General features: G+C 34.5%; 1 protein-coding gene across 1 annotated transcript; it reads right to left on the minus strand.

The window, feature by feature from the left end:
- Window positions 1-6,068: 6,068 nt before the first annotated feature.
- On the minus strand, window positions 6,069-12,780 carry LOC125812381 (calcium uptake protein, mitochondrial-like). The gene is made up of 7 exons (XM_049491885.1): window positions 12,483-12,780; window positions 12,340-12,407; window positions 9,330-9,553; window positions 9,035-9,118; window positions 8,082-8,295; window positions 7,105-7,401; window positions 6,069-6,397 (listed from the first exon to the last, which is right to left on the minus strand). Exons 1-7 carry the CDS (start codon window positions 12,754-12,756, stop codon window positions 6,167-6,169), a joined length of 1,392 nt encoding a protein of 463 aa, XP_049347842.1. The 5' UTR covers window positions 12,757-12,780; the 3' UTR covers window positions 6,069-6,166.
- Window positions 12,781-21,871: the final 9,091 nt, after the last annotated feature.

Below are 21,871 nucleotides of genomic sequence, written 5' to 3' on the forward strand. Positions count from 1 at the left end.
ATATCGAAATCTACCATTTCTAACTCTACAAGGTCTGCCTAGGTAACTTGTTGGAAACCGTGATAAGGCAAATATTGTATACCCGTCTAGCTATAACTGGGTCACCAACTGGAGTAGAGACTAAGAAGGGTTTTGAGAGAGTTTCTGGACTGACACCAAATTTTACTACTAATTAAGGAGTTATAAAAGAAAGTTTAGCCCTTGGATCTAAAAATGCATAAACATCTAAATGGAAGACTCGTAACGTACCTCTGACCACATTAGGAGAATCCTCCTTGTCCCGCCTAGCCTGAAGAGCATACAATTTATTTAGCGCTGACCACCACATATACCAGACGAGGCACCCTGCTGAGTGGGGAGATTGCTGGAGCTACTAAAATTGTAGACTAAGATATGTTACCTCCATGTCCTTGTCTGGTAGAAGGGCGATCTTTCAACCTTTGACCAGACTGACGGCACCTAAAAGACCTCTCTCTGCCAGCAAGACACTCACCCGGATGGTTCTTACCAAACTTTGCTCAAGATGGAAAAGTCTAGTTACCTGAAGCACTTTCTTGAGACTTACAGCCTGATGACCTTCCTTTATGATCATGTCAAAACCTAGGGGATGGATCGCTAGCTGATTAAGGTGCTTGGGCTATAGACCGCGGCTAAAACTATGAACGATTTCCACCGCCCGACCTTTGTTGAGAGTATTCATAGTTTCCCGTTCTAGCCTCTTGTTATCCTTAGATATTTCTTTGAGCTTATCTCCCTCAACCTATAGAACATGGGTCATTAGTATGGAGATATCCATATCTCCTTATATCATAGCTTTTCGGCACTCGGTCTTTACCAGATCGGATACTCCAAACAAGAACTTGCTCAATTGTGCTCTCATATTGGCCACCATATATGGAACTTACCTAGATATCTGGTAAACTTCAGCTCATATTCTTGGACTGACATCGAACCCTACCTCAAGTTTATAAACTCATAGGCCTCAGCCTCCCTCAATTCTCTCCAAAAGAACTTGTCAAGAAAAGCTCCGGAAAAAAGTCCCACGTCAGAGGAGCTGCATCCACACCCCCACTGTCTTTACACTACGTGAACCAGATATGAGCCACATCCGTAATTTGATAGGATGTTGATGAGTCCACAAATTGGACTCATTTAGGGCTTTATTTTAATGGAAATAGTGTCCTTGAATGCTTGTTTTACCTTAATACCTGATGAAAATGCTGAAGTTTTAGGTATTTGAAGTTTTAGTGGAAGCATGGACACTTAGGCGCAAAATGGAACAAATAGGGCTGAAAAGAACAAGAAATGGAATCTTGTGGATCGCCGAGTTTAACATGGCGAGTCGCCGAAACGACATAAGCCGCCCTTCATTCCAGTACGCGAACCCTTGAAGGAAGTTGATCAAAAGGTGAGGAAAGGAGCAGTCGGCGGGTCGCCGATCAGTTCCGCGAAGCAGTACTGTACCGCCCAATGATCCAGAATGCAAGGATGCTAAAGGCAAGACACTGAAGGCGATGAACTGACCAAAGGGCGGATCGCCGAGTTAATCAGCGATCTCGACTAATGTCGCCGAACAATCCTCCGCAACACAATCTGTGAAAACTATAAATACTATTTAGAGTTGTAGTCTTAGTTGAGATTGGAGTGTGGAACAATTATTATTATTATTTTCACTTTAGAACATATTTTGGCTAATATTTTCTCTCAAGTTTGGAAAGGGTTTTGTGGAAACTTGAAGAAAGGAGTTCTTCTTCCCCAAGTTGGAAGTGGGTCTTCTCTATTCACTTCCCTTTGCTTAATTCAAGGTTTAATTTCTTATACCCAGTTGATTTCATTATCATGTTAGGTATAATTTCTTATTTCTTGATGTGTGGCTAAAAACCCCCATTCTTGGGGTGTGATTTAGGAAATATGGGTTGATATTCTTGTTGGGTCTTGCTTGCTGATAGGTTAGATGTATGTTAATGGTGATTTCACCTAGTGATTGTGGTTTAATCTAAAGGGTTTGTAGTTGCAAATACAAAGTCACCCATGTGTTTTCGGCTTGCCCGAGAGGGAGGATGCGAAAATTTTCAGAATACTACGAAGTAAAGTAATACATAAATAATCCAATTTGAAAGAAGGACAAGTATGACCCAAATCGTAATATGATTTTTTTTCTTTCTAGCTATACAATGAAGAAACAAGAAAGTGGAGCTATTAGTGATGAAGAGAAGACATGGAAGGTTTATAAGCGGAAAGGGACCTAATGCATAGTTAATTGCGATACCACAAGTAGTAGAAAAATTATTTTCTTTGAAGCACATGCACACAGTGGTGCTATAAGTAGTTAAAAAATTATTCTTTAAGCACATACAACAGGAAATGTTTTTTTGTTGTGAATATGATGTGGTGCTTTTAACAAACATTTGAGTTGAATACACCCAGAAAATACGCATTTTTTTGTAAACATATTCATTGCCTAAAATTCCTATTTAATATGATTGTAATACATTTTGGTATGTAAGGTATGTCATATGTATAATACTAATTTAATACCTTTTTAATACAATCTATATATAATACCACAGCTCTATGCACAAACTTTATATATATATATATATATATATATATATATATATATAGCTGATCTAATACCTTTTTAATACAAACTATCTATAATACATATTTCATTCATTTTGTGCCTCAACAAAAAAATACAAATTGTCTATAAGCACAGACCTTTTTAACACATGCTGATTTACTACTCTTTTAATACAAATTATTTGTAAGATCTAAGTCCTATTTAATACATACCTGATTTAACACCTTTTTAATACAAACTATTTATAATATATTTTTCATTCATTCGTGTCTTAACACAATTTGTATGCACAATCTTTCTTAACACATAGGTAATTTAATATCTTTTTAATACAAAATTTCTATAATACAGATTTAAAATATTTGTGCATTAACTCAAAATACAAACTATCTATAGCATCCGAATTCTATGCACAAATTTTTTTGACACAGCTGATTGAATGTCTTTTTAATGCTTTTTTAATATGATTGTAATACATTTTGATATATGGTGTGTCATGAAGGATTTGGCGCTACAAAATGCACCAACATCTTATGCACAATACAATTTTAATGCACGAATATTCTTTGGTAATATATATTTAATATAGATTTAATATACAAAATGGACAAGAGTTGTTATAATACATATCTAATACATATATAATACATTATTTAATACCTTTTTAATACAATCTGTATATAATACTAATCTATATATAATACGGATACCATAACCCTATGCACAAATCTTTTTATCTATAACTTATTTAATATCTTTATAATACAAACTATCTATAATACAGATTTCATTCATTTTGTGTCTTAAGACAAATTATATGCACAAACCTTTTTAAAACATTGTTGATTTAATACTTTTTGAATTTAAATATTCATAATACAGATTTAATTCAATTATGTCTTAACTCAAAATACAAACTGTCAATAATACCTCAAATTTTATGCACAAATATTTTTAATACAAACCTAATTTAAAACCTTTTTAATACAAACTATTTACAGTCCATATTTCATTCATTTTGTGCCTTGACACAAATTATATGCAAAACCTTTTTAGAACATAGATGATTTAATACTCTTTTATTACAAAAAGAATGATTTGGTTTGACTTGGCACGGAGTTTAAGAAATTAAAAAAGACTTTTGAATCTTGTGATCCTAAATTAAAGTTATGTCAAATGTACAAAATTGCCCTTAATCTTGTGGTCTTAAACATGCCACGTGGAAAGCTAAAAGTAAAATGTTACCAAAAAAGGAAAGAGGTCTTTTTTTTTTAAACTGACTAAAAAGGAAATGAGGTCATTCTTTGTGAAATAGAAGGAGTATAAAATATCGATAATACATATTTAATTCAGTTGTGCCTTAACTCAAATACAGACTGTCAATAATACCCCAAATTTTATGCATAAACATTTTTAATACAAACCTAATTTAATATCTTTTTAATACAAAGTACTTATAATGCCCAAATCTTATGCATCAAATTTGATTTAATATCTTTGTTCCTAACACAGGATAAAATCTAAGCACCATTCATATTACAAAGGTATCAACAACTTGCATGCAAACTGTCAAAATTTTCAATTTATTCAATCAACATGTAGATGTAGAAATATATGACCTATAGAATTTTCCAATGTAGTTTGCCCAACAACAAAAAAGATATTTAGAAATAAACCTCTGTCCAACAGAATGTTGGAAATTCAATTGAATGAATCATGTATGACTAAGTAACGTCTCATCTTTTATTTTTGAACATTTATACAATTCTTTCGATTGTGACCTGATTATCCAGAATTATTGCACGAATTTTTAGATCATTTGTACTTCCTGCCCTCACCTATTTTAATTCTTATTTTTCTTGGTCTTCCAACTGCTCTTTTTTCCAATTGGAGGCAACACCATGTTAGTAGATACATGCAATGACACATTCCAATTGATTAAATCGGGAAGATTTTCCAATTGAAATTGGTATGTTTGTGACACGTTTGTCTTTCATTATGGACTGCAGTAGTCTCTATATCCTAGATGTTTTATATTGATAACTGCTAAAGCATGTGGGTATGATAGTTCATCCTAGAGTAAATTACGATGAATCTGTCTTTTAAATATTCAATTTTAAAACTAAAAACTAAAAAACTCAAGTTTTTTACCTCAAAATGAATGAATCAAATCGACTTCAAACATGAAAGAATCTACTTGAATGAAAATCAAAAGCACATTAACGATCTTATAGCATGAATTCAACCGGTTCAATAGCTTGAATTTGAGTAAATTTACAATGAATTCGTCTTTTTCAAATTCTTTTTTTAAACAAAAATTAAAACGAAATCAAGTTTTTACCTCTCTAAATCTGTATCACAAAATTAAATTGAAGATTATTGGGTTGTAGTAATTCTAGGAATATTAATAATAGATCAATGTATAATCTTTGAATGAATAATTTTAGAAAATAATGGAAAATCACAAACACAGCTATCTACGGATCCGTTGGAGCTGTTGGAGAATTCATGGGAAGAAACGAATTGGAGAATTAATGGAAAAGGGAGAGAATATAAAGAGAAAAGGTATTTTGCTATTTCGGTAACAAAACTAATGCTATTTTCGGTAAGAGTAGATATTATACCATAATTTGTAATTGATTGTAATACACTATATCATTTATGTAAAATGCCCTAAAATGAAAAGTTAAAAGGCACCTACCAACTCTCTTCTTCATATTTCATGTGTTGCTTTTCATTGGCATACTCATCGCAGCATTCTCTTTTCTTGGAAGTAAATATAAAATGGTAAAACGCAAATCAATTACTGCCAGAAAACTAAAATATTTGAATAACATCAAACTTGTAGCATGTTACACTGTACAATTTCCAAGTCTATCCAGGTAGAACAGCTAAAAGACTTTCCTGCTAGAGTTTCAAGCTTGGCCTTTATAAACTACCAAGGATCAAACCCTAATGTTCCGAACAATTTTCTGGAAATAAGTAGCACAAGGCTTCAATTGTTTGTTGCTATTGATACAGTTTATTTAGAAGGCCCAGCCAGTTGTCAAAACTCTTTACTATGCAGAGGGTTCAGGGACTGTAGGCGACCTAACCTTTTTGCTTTTTGCAACAATTGAACCCGTAACCTCCTACTAAATACTCCCTCCGTCCCTTTTTAGTTGTCCACTTTAGAAATGGCACACAGATTAAGGCAACAATGATTAGCACAGTGAAGTTACAATTTTACCTTTATGACAACTTTTCACTTCAAAATTACAACCACTTATTTGAATTCAAGTGAAATAAATTGGAGGGAAACAACATACACTTTTACAATTTTCAAGAAGTGTAAATAAGGATATAATAGGAAAAAATTTGTTGTCTTTTCTTGATTTGTCAAAATGGACAACTAAATAGGGACAACTAAAAAAGGAAATATGGACAAGTAAATAGGGACGGAGGGAGTACTACACTTGTTGTGGTGGTGCCAAAGATCCCCTTCATACAGTTTATTTAAACAAAACTAAATAAACATCCAGGAGGATACTTACTATTCAAGTAGATATCATTACACCAATATTCCTGTAGGTCCTCATCCCGTCAACAAGAGGTTGACCATGAAGAAAGCAAGTTTGATTTGTAGTTTCGTGTGCAATTCCCACAACAAGACATAAAGTTAAGGATCCCTGCTTCGGTTGGCTCAGCAATATCCCTTGCTCGCTTCTCTAAAACTCGAATGAACTCATCCGAGCTTAAACTTCCATCACAATTTGTGTCGAAAACATGGAAGACAAGTTCTATCATGTTGTCAGTGAGAGAGACTCCACATACCTGTTTAATACTTTGTCAGAGGAACTTGAGAACTAAATGAGCACCTAAATATATAATGTAATGTTTCAGTTAAAACACATGACACACACAAAAATAGATCTAAAAAAGAGGATTAACATTACACTGGATATAACCATGCATCCTACAGCCAAGTAAAATCCTGAAATGACTTCAAGATGACGAGGGAAACTATTATTCAAACAAGGAGTAGAAAACAAGGCGGATCTACAGTGTTAGGTCTGGGTTTCCAAGAACCCAGTAACTTTTATCTAGACCTGGTATTTATATTGTGAAACCCTATTAAATGTATAATATATGTTAGCAGGGAACCCAGCAACAAATCACATTGTTGGGTTTGGAGCAAGGAAGGATCCTATTAGAGCTCATCCGGTCCAACGACCAGGGATTCATTTTTGGTCGCCTTTTATATTAAACTGCACTTCTGTTTTTCCCCCAAAAAACACTCCGGCTCAAATTATTATTACTCTATATAATATATGAATCAGTATATCTTATTATTTCTTATCATTGATAAATATAACTCTTTATTTTGACATTAATGTAAATACAAATATAAATGAATGTTAGGAATCACAAGCTTCAAATCCTGAACCCGCCTCTGGTTGAAAAGGGTAAATACAAACACATGCATGCATACATGGGACAAATTGACTGAAAGATGGAAGAGCGAAACAAAGAGTACATACTTGAGAAGCAGCTCTTTTAAAATCACTTCTAGTCAAAAGACCATTCACTTGCCCAAAACAGAAAAGTGCCAATGAAAATGGTTGCAACTTCTTCCGAAGCTCAGCAAAACTTTTGAATTCCTCAAATGAAATACGAATATGACTTAGTTGTGGCTCATTATCTAAATCATCAACTCGATCAAGCAACTTGTTTAAGTACTTTAAATCAGCGGAAGCAACCATGGACAGGGCAAAATCCTTTGCGGAAATGGTCCCCCGAAACTTGTAATCATAGTGGGCAAACTCCAATTTTAGCATCTGTGAAGCACATACATGACAGCAGCATAGAATTAACAATTCAAGATCACATCTGAGAGAGGGAAGGGAACATCACTTTCATTAGTTCATTGATGACGGCCTATCATAATTGTTAACATTCCTAGCTGATGGGGGGTCAAGTGCAGAACATCCCGCATATATTCTACAAGCTGACTAAACACAAAGGCAATGTAAGATGCTCCCCTCCTTTTCACCACCTAAGCTACCAGCCAAACATATCCCGCATATATTCTAATACACAACTCCCAAGCAAGACAAGTCGCCAGATGATAGTCTTGCAGAAAAAAACAATGTAACAAATACTTATCTACTAAAATAAGTAATAAATAAAGAGACATAATAATAAATCCTGATAACAGGTGCCTTCTTAAGTCTGGCAAAAATGAGTCACTTTCTCTTCTCGGAGATATAGGACTGATGAGTAACGATTTGGATGTGAATATAATAAATGCAATTGGGTTTCCTTTTAAAATAATATTGGAGGGTGATACAATATAACAACACAAGGAGAAATAATTAAAAACCATTGCAATGCAAATGACATATATGAATTGAATAATGGCAAAAATGTCAAACTATTCTTGTTTTCTGTTTTCTTATTTTGCATTTGATGATTAGAGTTTTTTCTTGAAAATATTTGATGATTAGAGTTCACATACTTCTTCATGTAGATCTCTCAAGAATTGGACAAATGTATCATACTGGAGGCGTTTCTTCCCATCTTCACCAAAGAAGTCTTGTAATAGGCCTCCACTGTCTATATGACCACCTAAATTATGCCCTCCTCGATGTCCATCACTGTGATGAGCACCTTGCCTGTTGTGAGCTCGCATCAAAGTCATCACTTTCTTGAATTCATAAATGTCTATCTCTCTGTCACAACATAAATACTAACTCAGTAAGCCAGACAAAGTTTGGTCTTTGAAAGTCTGACAGAAACAGTGATAATATGAGAAACATGACAGCATGAATAAGAAACAAATAATTTTTCAACCTGAGTTTCAGGCAGTCATCCCTCAAACCTCCCCAAATAAATAAGTGAGTAGTCTTTCAATCATGCAAATTAACTGGAAAAGACCATCTCAATAAACAATTGACATAATCTTAATAGAGTAACAACTAAGTCCAAGCATTAAGTTGCCATTATCAAAGCCATAGAGCTCAACGATTCCATACTCAATCACCATAATATTCAAACAGAACAAATCCATAGTATAATCATGAAAGTGATGTATCTACTTTTCTTCACAATTCTGAACATGAATTAGTTAGAGTCGAGAAGGAAAAGCAAACGATAATCATCAAACTTCAAAGTGACCTCTTCTAAGTCCCACAATTTTGCATCACTGAACAGAAAACATAAATTTTCCAAGTCTCGCAACTACATAAAACAGTATTCAAAACTGGAAACTGCTCTCTCACTCTTCTGCAGCTCAGTGCACAAGCACATATACGAAGGTACCTGCCATATCCTCGTATGCGTTCAATAATTGACATGAGATCCCTCATATGCTAGTTCTTACATTCCTATTGTACAAGAAGGGGACCAATAATTTTATTCATATCCCTACTTTACAAATAGCAAACTTTAAAGTTAAAAATAGATTCCTACCCATTGCAGTCGAGGTCAAACATCTTGAATGCCACTGAAAAACTTGATTCAGGGATACTCAACAGGGTGACAAAGAAAATATACCTGTACAAAATGCAATAAATTAGAGACTTTTACAGTCTTCAACATAAGTATAGTTAATAACTCAGGCTGAATGATTCTAAATTTAAATGTGATACGGAGGAAATTCAGGAGAAACAGAGAAAAACAAGACAAGGGAGGAGATCACTTAATTATGGAAATATGAAGAGTTGAATAGAGAAGAAAAGAGACTGCATTGAGACTTGGGACTCACTCTTTAAAAGATATGTGGCCATCACTATTTGTGTCAAAAAGCATAAAAAAATTTGATGGGGCACATCGCAATTCACCCGGATTTCTTTCACCTCTGAGATATCCATCTCTCACGAGGTGTGATTCAGATGGAGGGAACACAGGAACAACTGCTCTCATTAGATCTGCTGGTGTCATAAATATTTCTCCATCATGGGCTTCAAAAGATGCAAAGTACTCAAACACCTTCAAAGAAACAACAAAATATTAAAACAAATTTTAACTATGGACCCTCATGTAAATCACACGCTTGATAGAACAAATTTTAATAGAGAGATAAAATTTCAGATCTTTACAGTACACTACAATCAATATCCTAATACACCTATCATTGGAAAAGGAAGAACATTGTCAGCAATCGGATCGCCAAGTAGGTTAGAGAAGTTTAAAAAGGCCTGTAGGACACAGACACTGTTAAATTCTTGATGCAACAAACATGTCAAGCAAAGGGTAGACCTAAAATCCCATGAAAGGAAGTGTTGGTGAAAATATAATTACAGCTGAAAAAAAAAATTAAGATAAAAAGTCTTCAAGTTGAGACACAAATATCTCGCTCTCACTATGGAGATTCTAACCCACTGCAGCAAAATCTTTACTGCTCTAGTAATAATCCTCTTGACTTATCCCCTCCGGGATATAATAACCTGATAACTTTGTATGACTCGAATAAACTCTACACAAGTTGTTGAGTCCAAAGCTCCACAAAAATAGACACCTTCCTTAACAAAATAAAACTCTCTTTTTTATCCAACCTCACTTTTTCATGCACTTCAAATATTTTCTATATACCATCACAAGGTAGAATAACATTTATAGGTGTGAAACCTTCCATAGAATAATTTTGAAGTTAGTGCCATAGTAAAATTGATGAACAAGGAGAACATGGGTTGGTGGATTACTTATACATCGTTTGGTAGGGTGAATAAGAATGACACTGAATAAGGTATATTAGTAATGTTGGAATTAGTTATGCTAGGATTAGAAATGCTGGATCAGTTATGCAAGAATTAGTTATGCTGACATTATTTTTTATCGACTATTTAGTTTGTGACATTAAATGAATAAGGTGCATTAAAATAGGCATAGTACTGAATAAGGTGTATTAGAATAGGAATAGTACCCAACATTGTTCATGTCATGGTTTACTATGCATAAAAATAGTATTTGAATAGTGTGTATAACTAATACATGTATTTGTTATTCCAGACTTAAATTTGCAAGCAAACATTGTACTAAAATTTAGTGCTACTACTATTCTTATAAACCCATTAAGAACAAGAACTTTTTACCTACCCTTACCACCAATTAAAGCTTACATTTTAAAACATTTTAGGAGCAATAAAATGACAATATATATATATATATATATATATATATATATATATATATATATATATATATATATACAAAAATAATAAAAATAAGTACGAGAATTAGAGAAAGATATGGAGTGTACCAAACATCCACATAAAAGCAGAAAAATATAACTATAAGCCATAAATTAATGTTGAAAGTTGAACCTGCTCCAACGAGTTGTCAACTTCACACAACATTTAATAGCACTTGACTAGTAATTTAGAGGAGGGGGTGGGGGAATTAAAGAGCTAGTAAGAATTGGTGGGGAGAAAATGAAGAAGAATTCGGGTATTTATAGTTTAGAATTAGGGCTGAAGCGTAAAAATTGATAGGGGTAGTAATTATTTTTGGGGGGAGGGGGAGGCTGAAAGACTATTTTTGGTCATTGCCAACTATTAGTAATAAACTTTTGCATTCGGGTGGCGTGGCCCCATTCCATGCCCAAATTCCATCTCACCCCATCCAGATGGTAATGGGCTAAACCGGTCCCGTTAGTGGGACGGGCCGGGACCGTAATGGGCCATCCCACCCCATTAGACAACCCTACTTTGCACAATTGCCATTAGAAATTCCCATTTAGTAATTTAACTTGTATTCTCAGGTTGACCATTACAGTAACCATGAGTATCAAGTATATTTGTGGATGTAAAGTTAAACATAAACTCAAGCTCACCTCTTTCGAAGATGAGGGATCAGAAAACTAGCTACTGGATTAGCAAATGATGTCTAGGGCATCGTGAGTAATAAGATCCTAGTGAATGTGATTGAATTCCTACATGGAGATTTTGTATCACCTTAATAGGTATAGCTCTTGATGCTCGCTGGTCACACAAATTATTTGTTTGTATGCATATGTGTCATAGACATGATATTGGTTAGGAGTCTATCCCACCATGAGCAAAGAAGGAGATGTTGGATTTCCGATATGGGCTGTGGGTCGCTCTACGTGGGCAAATGACCCGAATGTAAGAGAGAAAATTAAAAAATTACTTCCCAGAGAGAATGTATTGGGAAGTAACCAACCAGAAACGTGCATTGATCGGTATTTGCAACAGTAAAGTCTCTCCTCCTCTACATAAAGATGATCCTACATTCACACACACAAAAGATTAAAAGGGACATCAGTTCATGAACAGAACTCCGCATCCAAGAGAAACGAAGTCGGCTTGGGGCAATTTCTCGACACAAGACTTGTTTTGTTGTTAACAGGTACGCATCAATATTCTTGTTACTGTACAAATCCTACAGCATTGAACGTTGTCTAGTAATGTAAGCTGTCAAATTGGAAATATTCATACCAAAGTTGTACATCTAGAGTGTAGATACTACAATTTGATCATCACCAGCAAAATAACATCACAGTGGCATAGAAGAAGATCAAGTTGGATAGGATGACATGAACTTATTTAGTCAGTAGTTCTAATAGATAAAACTCTGCTATCACTAACTCCAGACATCAAGAAAACTACGATTATGATAAAACATTTTTAAAAAATATGATACCAACGACATATCTATTGTAAGGATTTAGTACAGCTTCCGAAAATATGTTTTTGAATCAATTAATTAGTTATAGAACAAAGTAAGTGAAAGCAGAACTTAGGTAGAATTAATACCTTTTCAGGAGGACTTCGCATCCTAATACGCTTTTCATATTTAAAGAATACTTTTCTTCTGTAAGCATCTGCATATACAAGTTAACCCTAATTATACTCAAACCCACAAAAGAAATTGAAAAGATTTTAGTGAAATTAATTACCTCCAAAGAGATAGTTTGGTCGATGGTGGTCAAGAGATTGTGATGTGTGGGAAAAAGACAAAGATGGGTAATTTGGTGAAGAATAGGAGTAACATGCGAAAGCTAAAGTGGAACTGGTAATGATTCCACCAATCCATTTGAGGAAAGATATTGAAGTGCTTTTTGGATCCTGCTGAACTTCAGTTCCACTTAAATGGCTAAAATGGCGGAGTTGGGTTGTCGGCCTACAACCAATCGGTGGTGTACATCGCCGGAGTCCCGACCAAGATGGCATACTTTACTTGAAAACTATGCTTGCAATTTCGAGGGTCAACCGTATAAATGCAAATTCCATACGGCCTGTTTGGACAGCCCGCTTGATAATTAGATTTGGTATAATTATACTATACAAATTATTTGATTGGTCATATAATTACTTGATCCGCACATAATTGACATGGTAATTACACTACCAATTCTTTGTAATGACATACAAATTACTTTTAAGTTTAATATTATTACTTTTATGTTTTCATTTTAATTTAATTTTTATTGTAATAATTTAAATTCTTTTTTTATTATTATTATTCTAAAATTTTGTTTTTCATTTTATATTATTTATATTTCATTTCAATCTCATTCTAAACCTTGTGATTCCATGCAATTTTTCGTATGATCTATTTTTTTATGTCATGTTTGTTTTCTTTATTAGCATAATTTTGCTAGTATTCTAATTTTCAAATTAAAGTGAAATTCATTATTGAGTAGGGTTATACATTTATGTTTTTCTTTTATTTTAAATCATATTTATGTAACAATGTTGGAATTTGACATAAGAGTATTATGTTAAAAATATTTGTTTTGAATTTAGAACTTGTGTTATATTTTCAGTTTCATTTGTTTAGTAGTATTGACTTGAGACTTCACATTGAGAGTCATTTATTTTTTGTTAGACTTGATAGATTATCTTTTTCTCAAATATTTTAATAATTTATGACATTTTATTTATAATATTAATATTTTTGTCAAACATGCATTTCAGTATATTCATAGAAATATTGTACTTTTAGTTCTTATGATTAGTTCAATTGAAATATACTGATTTAAAAAATACAAATCAGTTGTTTTTTCATAATATTAGTAAAGAACATATGTTTATTAATTAATATATTTTCAAAAGACCAATATATATCTTAAATATTTAATTTAATATCATTTATAAAGTTTCTTATTTCTCTAATATATAAATTTAAAATAATTTTTTTTTAAATTTTAATATAATTTTATGATTGCAATTGTGGATCCAAACAGTACATTTGTAATTACACTGAGCAAACAAACATGCCAGTATAATTACTCGATTATGTAATTACTAGGCGGGTAATTACTACCCTAGTAACTACACCAATTCCAATTACCAGGTGGCAGTCATCCTTGTCACGATCCAAAGTACACCCTAGACATGACATGTTGAATAGGATCACATTAGTTTAGAAGATGATGACAAGTTGCAGTATTGTAGTGTCATTGCTACTAGATCGTTAGTACAAAAGAAGGAGGATCCTGGAGCATTTATTGTTCCATGTACTATTTGCATCTTACGCTTTGCTAAGACCCTATGTGATTTGGGAGCTAGCATAAGTCTGATGCTGCTATCTGTGTTCAAAAAGTTGGGCTTGGGAGCCCCCAAATCGACTGTCATGTGGCTATTTATGGATTATCGTATTGTGAAGAAATCAATTGGGGTGCTACAAGATGTTCATGTTAAAGTTGAGGCATTCATATTTCCGACGGATTTTGTGATATTAGACTAGGTGGTTGACTTTGAAGTGCCTATTATAATAGGGAGACCATTCCTTGTTACTGGGCGTACTTTAGTTGATATGGAAAGAGGGTAGATGAAATTCTGATTGAACACTAAAGAGGTGTTTAATATTTGTAAATCAATGAAGCATCAAAGTGATCTTAAATTGGTATCCGTTATGAATAATACTATTGAGGAGGAACCAGAGGTGACAATTGAGGAGAGTAAGGTCTTGAAGCATTAGCTATCGTGATCATGAATTTTGATGGAGAGTACATTAAAGAGTATGATGAGCCTCCGAAGTTAGAACTTTATGAGGAAGATTATACTTTTCACTCTCCAAGGAAGCTTGATTTAGACCTGAAAATTTTTAAAACTCTGCCTACAAAGCCATATATTGATGAGCCTCCGAAGTTAGAACTAAGGGTTCTCCCATCTCATTTGCGGTATGTGTTTTTCGGCCAAAATATTACCTTGCTAGTTATTATTGTTGCTGATTTGAATCACAAGCAAGTAGAAGCTTTGATATCGGTGTTGAAACGGTTCAAAAAGGCAATTGGATGGACGATTACTGACATTATTGGTATTCCACCGGATATATGTTCTTATAAGATCCAACTCATATTTGATAACAAGCCAAGTATTGAGCACCAAAGAAAGCTGAATCCACCAATACATTGTCCATTCAAGCAAGGTGATGCTCACTAGGTGATCCTCCTTTCTTGTTTGGCGATCATCAATGTATTGCGTTTTTTTTTTGCATTTTTGGCTATTCTTTCAAACCTTCATCTTGCCTTGTTCATTAGCCTTCATAGTTGCAAAACATCAAAGATATCATAAGAATAAGACAAAATTAAACATTGAAGACAATAATTATTAAGCTAAATAGACCTCAAATGAGTGCAAATTTACCACTCATCAACGACCTCACCAACCTCAAACAAACCAATAGGAAACCTACACCTACCATAGAGAGCCTCAAATGATTCCATTCTAATATTAGAATGATAGATATTACTATTATAAGAAAACTCAAAAAAGAGGCAAATGATCATTCTAATTACCCTTAAAGTCAATGACACAATCTCTCAATATATCTTCTAAAGTCTAAATAGTACGCTCGGCATGTCCATCAGTCTAAAGATGAAAAGTTGTGCTAAGATTCACTTGATTACCAAGACTCGTTCGGAATGACCTCTAAAATTGAGATGTAAACTGAATAACATGGTCAAACATAATCGATAAGGGCACTCCATGTAACCTCACCATTTCTCGAATATAAAACTTGACATATTCTTCGGTCGAAAATGAATTATTTATGGGAAGGAAATGAGCCAACTTGGTCATTCGATCCATTGGCCCAAATCAAATCAAATTGACAACGAGTACGTGGTAAACTCAAAATGAAGTCCATATTCAAATCTTCCCACTTACAAGTAGAAGTACAAATATCTTAAGCCAAACCACAGGGTTTTTGATCCTCAACTTTCACTTGTTGACAATTAGTACACTTAGCCACAAATTTCGTTATATCCTTCTTCATCTCATTCCACCAACAAACCTCCTGCAAATCACAGTACATCTTGGTGGCTCCCAGGTGAATAGAATACTGAGAACTGTGAGCTTCCGTCAAAATCTAATTCCTCAACTCATCGACATTCAGGACATATAACCGACCTTGGTATTGGATGTAACGACTCAGAAAATGATAGGTTAAACTAGAGCCTAAACGTGGGGGTTAACGTCAAGGGTTAAGGGCAATGACTAAGGGTTTTGGGTGTAGGCCATGGTTTGGGGACCAAGGCTACCTAAAACTAGGCTTAGCTACTGCCTACCAAGACCGCGAGGGTCTTCACGACTCGTGGTGTCCACCACGAGTCATGGTGCCACCCGTGGTTGGCTAGGCAGTATGCCCTAGTTTGGTGCCAAGCCAAGGCACCCCTTCACGAGCCACTTCACGGCTCGTGGTCATGACCACGAGCCATGGGAAGGCTCGTGGGGCTGCCTTAGCTTAATGGGAATTGGAAGATATTGAGGGAGCTACTGCCCCAAAGACCACGGGCACCACTACGAGCCGTGGTGCCCTAGACGGTCCGTCAAAGTGGTCATCCAGATCACTTGGGCTCAAGGGGAGGCAAGGCAGTTTGGCCAGGCCATTGCCTCAAGACCACTGTAACGACCTGTAAAACGAATAAGCAAAACTAGAGCCTAACTAGTGAGAGTGTGAGTTTGTCATGAGGTTTGAGGTGGTTTAATGTTGTCCCGAGCTATGGTTAAGGGGTTTAGGGGTTAAACGTCAAGGTACAACTCCCCAAGGACTACCCTAGGGGTCCTTGAGAAGGACCTTGAAGCCTAACCCCCAAGACCCCAAGATCACCAAAATCTAGAAATTTAGGGTGACCTACGGATGGGGTTCACGACCAGTAGGTCCATCCACGCCCCGTGGATGGCCTCCGTAGGTCAAGCCCCATTTTGCCAAGTTGCAGCCCAGACCACAAACCAACAGGACGGTCCGTGAGTCTAGGGCGTCATTTGCAACTGTTTTGCTGTCAAGTTGCGGCCAAGTGTAGGGGTGGTTTGGTAATTAGCTAATTAATTTTTTTAAGTGTATGGATGGTTATTTTAAGCGTATTAAGATATTTTAAGAGTATTAAGATATTTTAAGAGTATTAAAACAATAAAATACTATTTTAGATTTCATTATTCAAAATCCCCCAAATCATAACCCCTCCCTCTCCAAATATCTTCTCTCTAGAACTCCATTGAAGACCAAGAGAAGAAGAAGACTTAGGGCTTGAAGAGGAAGGCTAATTGACTGGATTTTTGTGTATTAATCTATTAAGGTATGGTGATCCTTCATCTAGGGGTAGCTTTCACCCGTAGAGTCCATTCAAAGTAGATTTGCAAAGTTTTCAAGTTTATGAAAAACCTAGGGTTTTACACAATCTCATGGGTTCTTTTCTCAAACGATTTCAAATGGTTACTAATGTCATATTATGATTGTATTATTGTTTAATTGATGATTTATACTCTATGAACCAATGATTTCTCTCAATTCCTAAATTGTGCCTTTATGAAGTGGGTTTGTTGATGATGAATGTATATGAATTGAATATGGTTGAATTGCTTTGGATTATTAAATTATATCATTACCCATTCCCTAATTGTAGTAAGTTATTGGTGTGTTGGTGTTTTGGAAATATGACCCTTGAAGGGTAAGTTATGATCAATTACTTATTGCATTAGAATTGTGAATTAGATGTTGATCCACTTGAAATGTGGAGGTGTTTATTTGCTATGTATGTGGTGGTATTAAATTGGTGGATATCTTCCTTGTATATCTATATATGAAGGATCTATGTATGATCACCAATTGAAGGATATGCATGTGAATTCAATGATAATGTGATGATCATGATTTGAATGTAATTGTGCTATTATCGAAAGGCTATTCTCAATTATGAACTTATGAATGTTGATGATGAAGTATGAAGGGTTCTCCTATGTATTGATGTATATTGAATTGGTAGTCTTAAAGCATTATTTTCTTGTGTTAATGAATGTGACCTTGAATATTGTATCATGAGTTGGTAGGCTTAGGCATCCTCTCTTGTATAATAAGTGTGTATTAGCATAATGATGATGAATCAATAGGTCTATGGCATTCCTTTCAATAAACAACCAATGAATGTGTCTTGACTTAATGAACATGAATCGGTAAACCTAGTGTTGGTAACCCTTACTCGATAAGTCTTTGACCAATTCTAATGTTGTGTGTTAGGATCGGTAGGCTAGTGGCACCCTTCCATAAATGAATGAATGATAAACCTTGAATCGGTAGACCCAAATGATGGTAGCCCTTTCATGTGTGAGATGATGACCCTTGTAGCGGTAGACCCAATGATGATGGTACCCTTCTTGGGAAGTCAATGAGCTATCCTTAAGGTACCTTGAATCGGTAGACCTAGTGATGGTGACCCTTTCTTGTGAAATGTACTTTGGGTCGGTAGACCTAGTGTTGGTAGCCCTCTCAAGTACAATGATGTTAATGTGAATGAACTACTCTATGGGAATGGAGGCTAAGCACCGAGTGGATATGGTAAGATGGAAACTCTTCCAATGTTAGGCTAGGGTTCCAATGAAAATCTTCATATCCCCTAACTATGAGCCCACATAGGATATATATATTAGCCAGTGGTCTTCTTACCAAAGCTAAGATATTACCTAGTTCTACCTTAGGCAAGTAGAACTCCTTTCTTCAGTGCGGGGTCATATGACATCGGATTCCATGACTTAGCTCTCATGGTCTATGTCGGTTAAACACCTATTCCCATCATGTGATTATAGTTTATTGAGAAGTTCTATGAAGTGTGGGTAGTAGTATGGGATGCTATCCATACATGGCACGAGTAGGCTTCAAGAGGGCTATAGTGAGTTCTCTAAGTCTTAATGACTAATGAATGAAAGTCCTCTAAATGAAGTTATTGAAGAATGTTGACTCTTAAATGCTTAATGTGATGATGCATGCTATACTTGGGTTATATTATGAGTTATTTTCCCTAGTCATGTCTTATGAAATGTTATGTCTCTTATGTGTGGATATTGTGCAAAGGTGTAAAGGAAGGAATGGTAAGTTCACTTTTGGTGCCCTTAATGTGGTGCCTTAGTATGGATGGTGGTATGGGACGCTGTCCATACATTGCACAAGGTATAGCATAAGGGTTACTTGAGGTGAAGGTAATGTCTTACATGTTGGTATTGTTCAAATGTGATGTTGTCACTTGTTATTTGATGTCTCTTATGCTATTGTTCATGATGTTTCTAAAAAGTGGCATAATGCATGGTTTCCAACTAAAATGTCCCTTTTTAAAGCATATTTTTGCATGGTCATCATACTTAGTACATTTTTGTGTACTAACCCATTCTTCTATATTTTTACTACAAGTGTAGGTTCCGGCAAGTGATTGCTTCTAGCTAGATTGAAGTGATTGGATTGAGATTTTCCTCCAAGGCTAAAGTGGTATGTCCTCATAGATCGAGGACAAGAGTCTTTTTGAAGGTTCTTTCCTTTTTCATGTAATAGACAATTCTAGTCTTTTCAATTGTAAAGGGTCGTGTCCCTATTTTTGTTCAAGATTGTGTCTAAGATGGTCATGTGAGATATAGACTTCCGCTTGTGTTTAAATGTTTTTGAATGTTAGATTGTGTGGTTTAAAATAAAAAAATTTAAATTTCATAATATTTCAAATACATATGCAATGAATGAGCTATGAGGCTTGTAGAAGACTCCTTCGGGGTCGAGTACGCCGTGTCGCATCCGTGGTCTAGACTCGGGTCGTGACAACCACGACCATCACCACAACTCGTGGTCTTGACCACGAATCGTGGGAGGTCTCGTGGTCCTCCCTTAGGCCCTTGAGGGCTTGGCATGGTGGGAAGTAAGGCTGGCAAACGGACAGGACCGGATCAACAGGACTGGTTTTATCGGAACCGGTCCTCGTTACCGAATTTCGTTACCAGAACCGGGTCTTACCAGAACCGATTTTACCGGAATTTTCCAACGGTTCCGTCCGGTCCCTTAGTTACCGGATTGGAACCGGTTTGGACCGGACCGGAACCGGTTCTTACCGGATCATTTTGTACCGGTAATTTTTTTTTATTTTTTTATTAACTTTAATTATTATATAATATTATATTATTAATTAATAAAATTATATTATTAAAAAACTTCAATTTAAAACTTTAAACTTTAAAGTTACTTTAAAGTTTCAATTCAATTTAAGTTTAAACTTTAAACTTTAAAGTTTAAAATTGACTTTAAATTTTAAAGTTTATAACTTTATATTGAATTTAAAGTTTAAAATTGACTTTAAAGTTTAAAGTTTAAAGTTTATATTGAATTTAAAGTTTAAATCTTAAAATTCAATTTTATATTAAAGTTTAAACTTTAAACTAATATTAAAATAGTTGAAAATTAAATTTCTAAAATGACTTGGATTAAATATAAGAGACTATTTAAAAAGAAAATCAAGGCGAATAGCCGTATATTTATTCAAATAAATAAATTGTACAATACAAATATTAGAAAGAGACAAAGAGTACATAATCTAGGTATTGAATATTAATTATTGTACTAACAATTGAAACTCTTTTAAAAATCTTTTCGTAACTTTTGTATCATTTCAAAAGAAACATTTTTTGGAACTTGTATTTGTCGTTCTTCTTCCATTGCTTCCATACCATCATCACTATTATCACCAAATATTTCATCTATTTCGTCTTCTATTTGGCTATTTAATTGTGGTAGTCCGGTATTTCTTCTTTCGGCATTGACCCAATCTCGAAACAACACCGATATTTCCAAACTATCCTTTGCTAATGAATATCGATGATCTCCAATCATAAATCTCGCCGCACTAAAGGCTTGCTCCGAAGCGACCGATGATGCTTGAATCGCTAGCACATCTCGAACAATCCTAGCAAGGGTCGGAAATTGATTTTCACGATTCTTCCACCATACTAATATTGGAGCTTGAAGTTGTCCTTCTTCATGCCTAATCTTTTCCCATGCCTGATTGAAATATAAATCAAAATCATTATTAGTAGATGAGTCAAGCTCAAGATAATCATCCATCCAATCATCCGTATCATCGCTTCTAGGTTTACAAGATGGAGGTTCAACTATTGGAATATTTTTTTCCATAGATTTATATGTATTATATAACTCTCTAGCTTTTATATATATGCTACTTTTACAATCTTCAACACTATGAGTTTCATCATCTCTAATTTCTAAATTTGCATAAATCTTTTCAACCATTCTTTCAACACCTTTTAATTTGTAATTTGGGTTGAAAGTAGTAGCAGTCAAATAGATTTGAGGAATAGGGAAAAAATATTTTTTGAATTTTTCAATCATAAAAGCAAGGGAATTTTCAAATCGATCTTTTCCTTTATATTTTGCAAATTCAGATGAAATAGCACAAATATTTACTAAAACAGAAGAAATAGTTGGATAATATTGACCAGAAGCAGCATTTGTTGCTTTATAAAAAAACACTTAAAAATTCAATAAGTTCTTTTGTATTTTCCCAATCTTCATAGCCAATTCTCAAATTCGGGTCCGCATTATGAGCATTAAAAACTAATTGTACTGGCTCTTGATAAATATAAGCAACTTGAAGCATTTCAAATAAAGAATTCCATCTAGTGCATACTTCTTTTGGAACTTTTCTATATTCAAGTCCACATTCTTTACAACGATTTTTAAATTCTGTAATTCTAGCTTTTATTTTAGCTTTAAAAATCCAATTACAAGCAAGTCTAATTTTTTCACAAGAAATTCCAAATTGAGAAATACCATCTTTTACTATCAAATTATACATATGTGCGGCACACTTAATATGAAAAGAATCATTATCAATTGGACAAAGACTACATTTTAAATAATCAATTGCTTTCAAATTATTAGAAGCATTATCTAAAGTGACACTCATTATTTTATCACATATTCCATAAAATTGTAAAACAAGGCCTATTTTTGTTGCTATATAAGCACCGGTTTTAGTTTCTTCAACATATTTATATCCTAATATTCGTTTTTGCA

This window comes from Solanum verrucosum, unplaced genomic scaffold (genome assembly GCF_900185275.1).
Source record: "Solanum verrucosum unplaced genomic scaffold, falcon-dt-bn FXZP01000209.1, whole genome shotgun sequence".
In the NCBI taxonomy this organism is placed as follows: domain Eukaryota; kingdom Viridiplantae; phylum Streptophyta; class Magnoliopsida; order Solanales; family Solanaceae; genus Solanum; species Solanum verrucosum.

Coding starts and splice junctions, on each gene's coding strand:
- LOC125812381 (XM_049491885.1), bottom strand. CDS start 12,756: ATGCCATCTTGGTCGGGACTCCGGCGATGTACACCACCGATTGGTTGT. Junction 9,554..12,339: donor TGCGAAGTCCTCCTGAAAAG/GTATTAATTCTA, acceptor GTTTCTTTGAAG/GTGTTTGAGTACTTTGCATC. Junction 7,402..8,081: donor TGAGAGATCTACATGAAGAA/GTATGTGAACTC, acceptor TGTGCTTCACAG/ATGCTAAAATTGGAGTTTGC.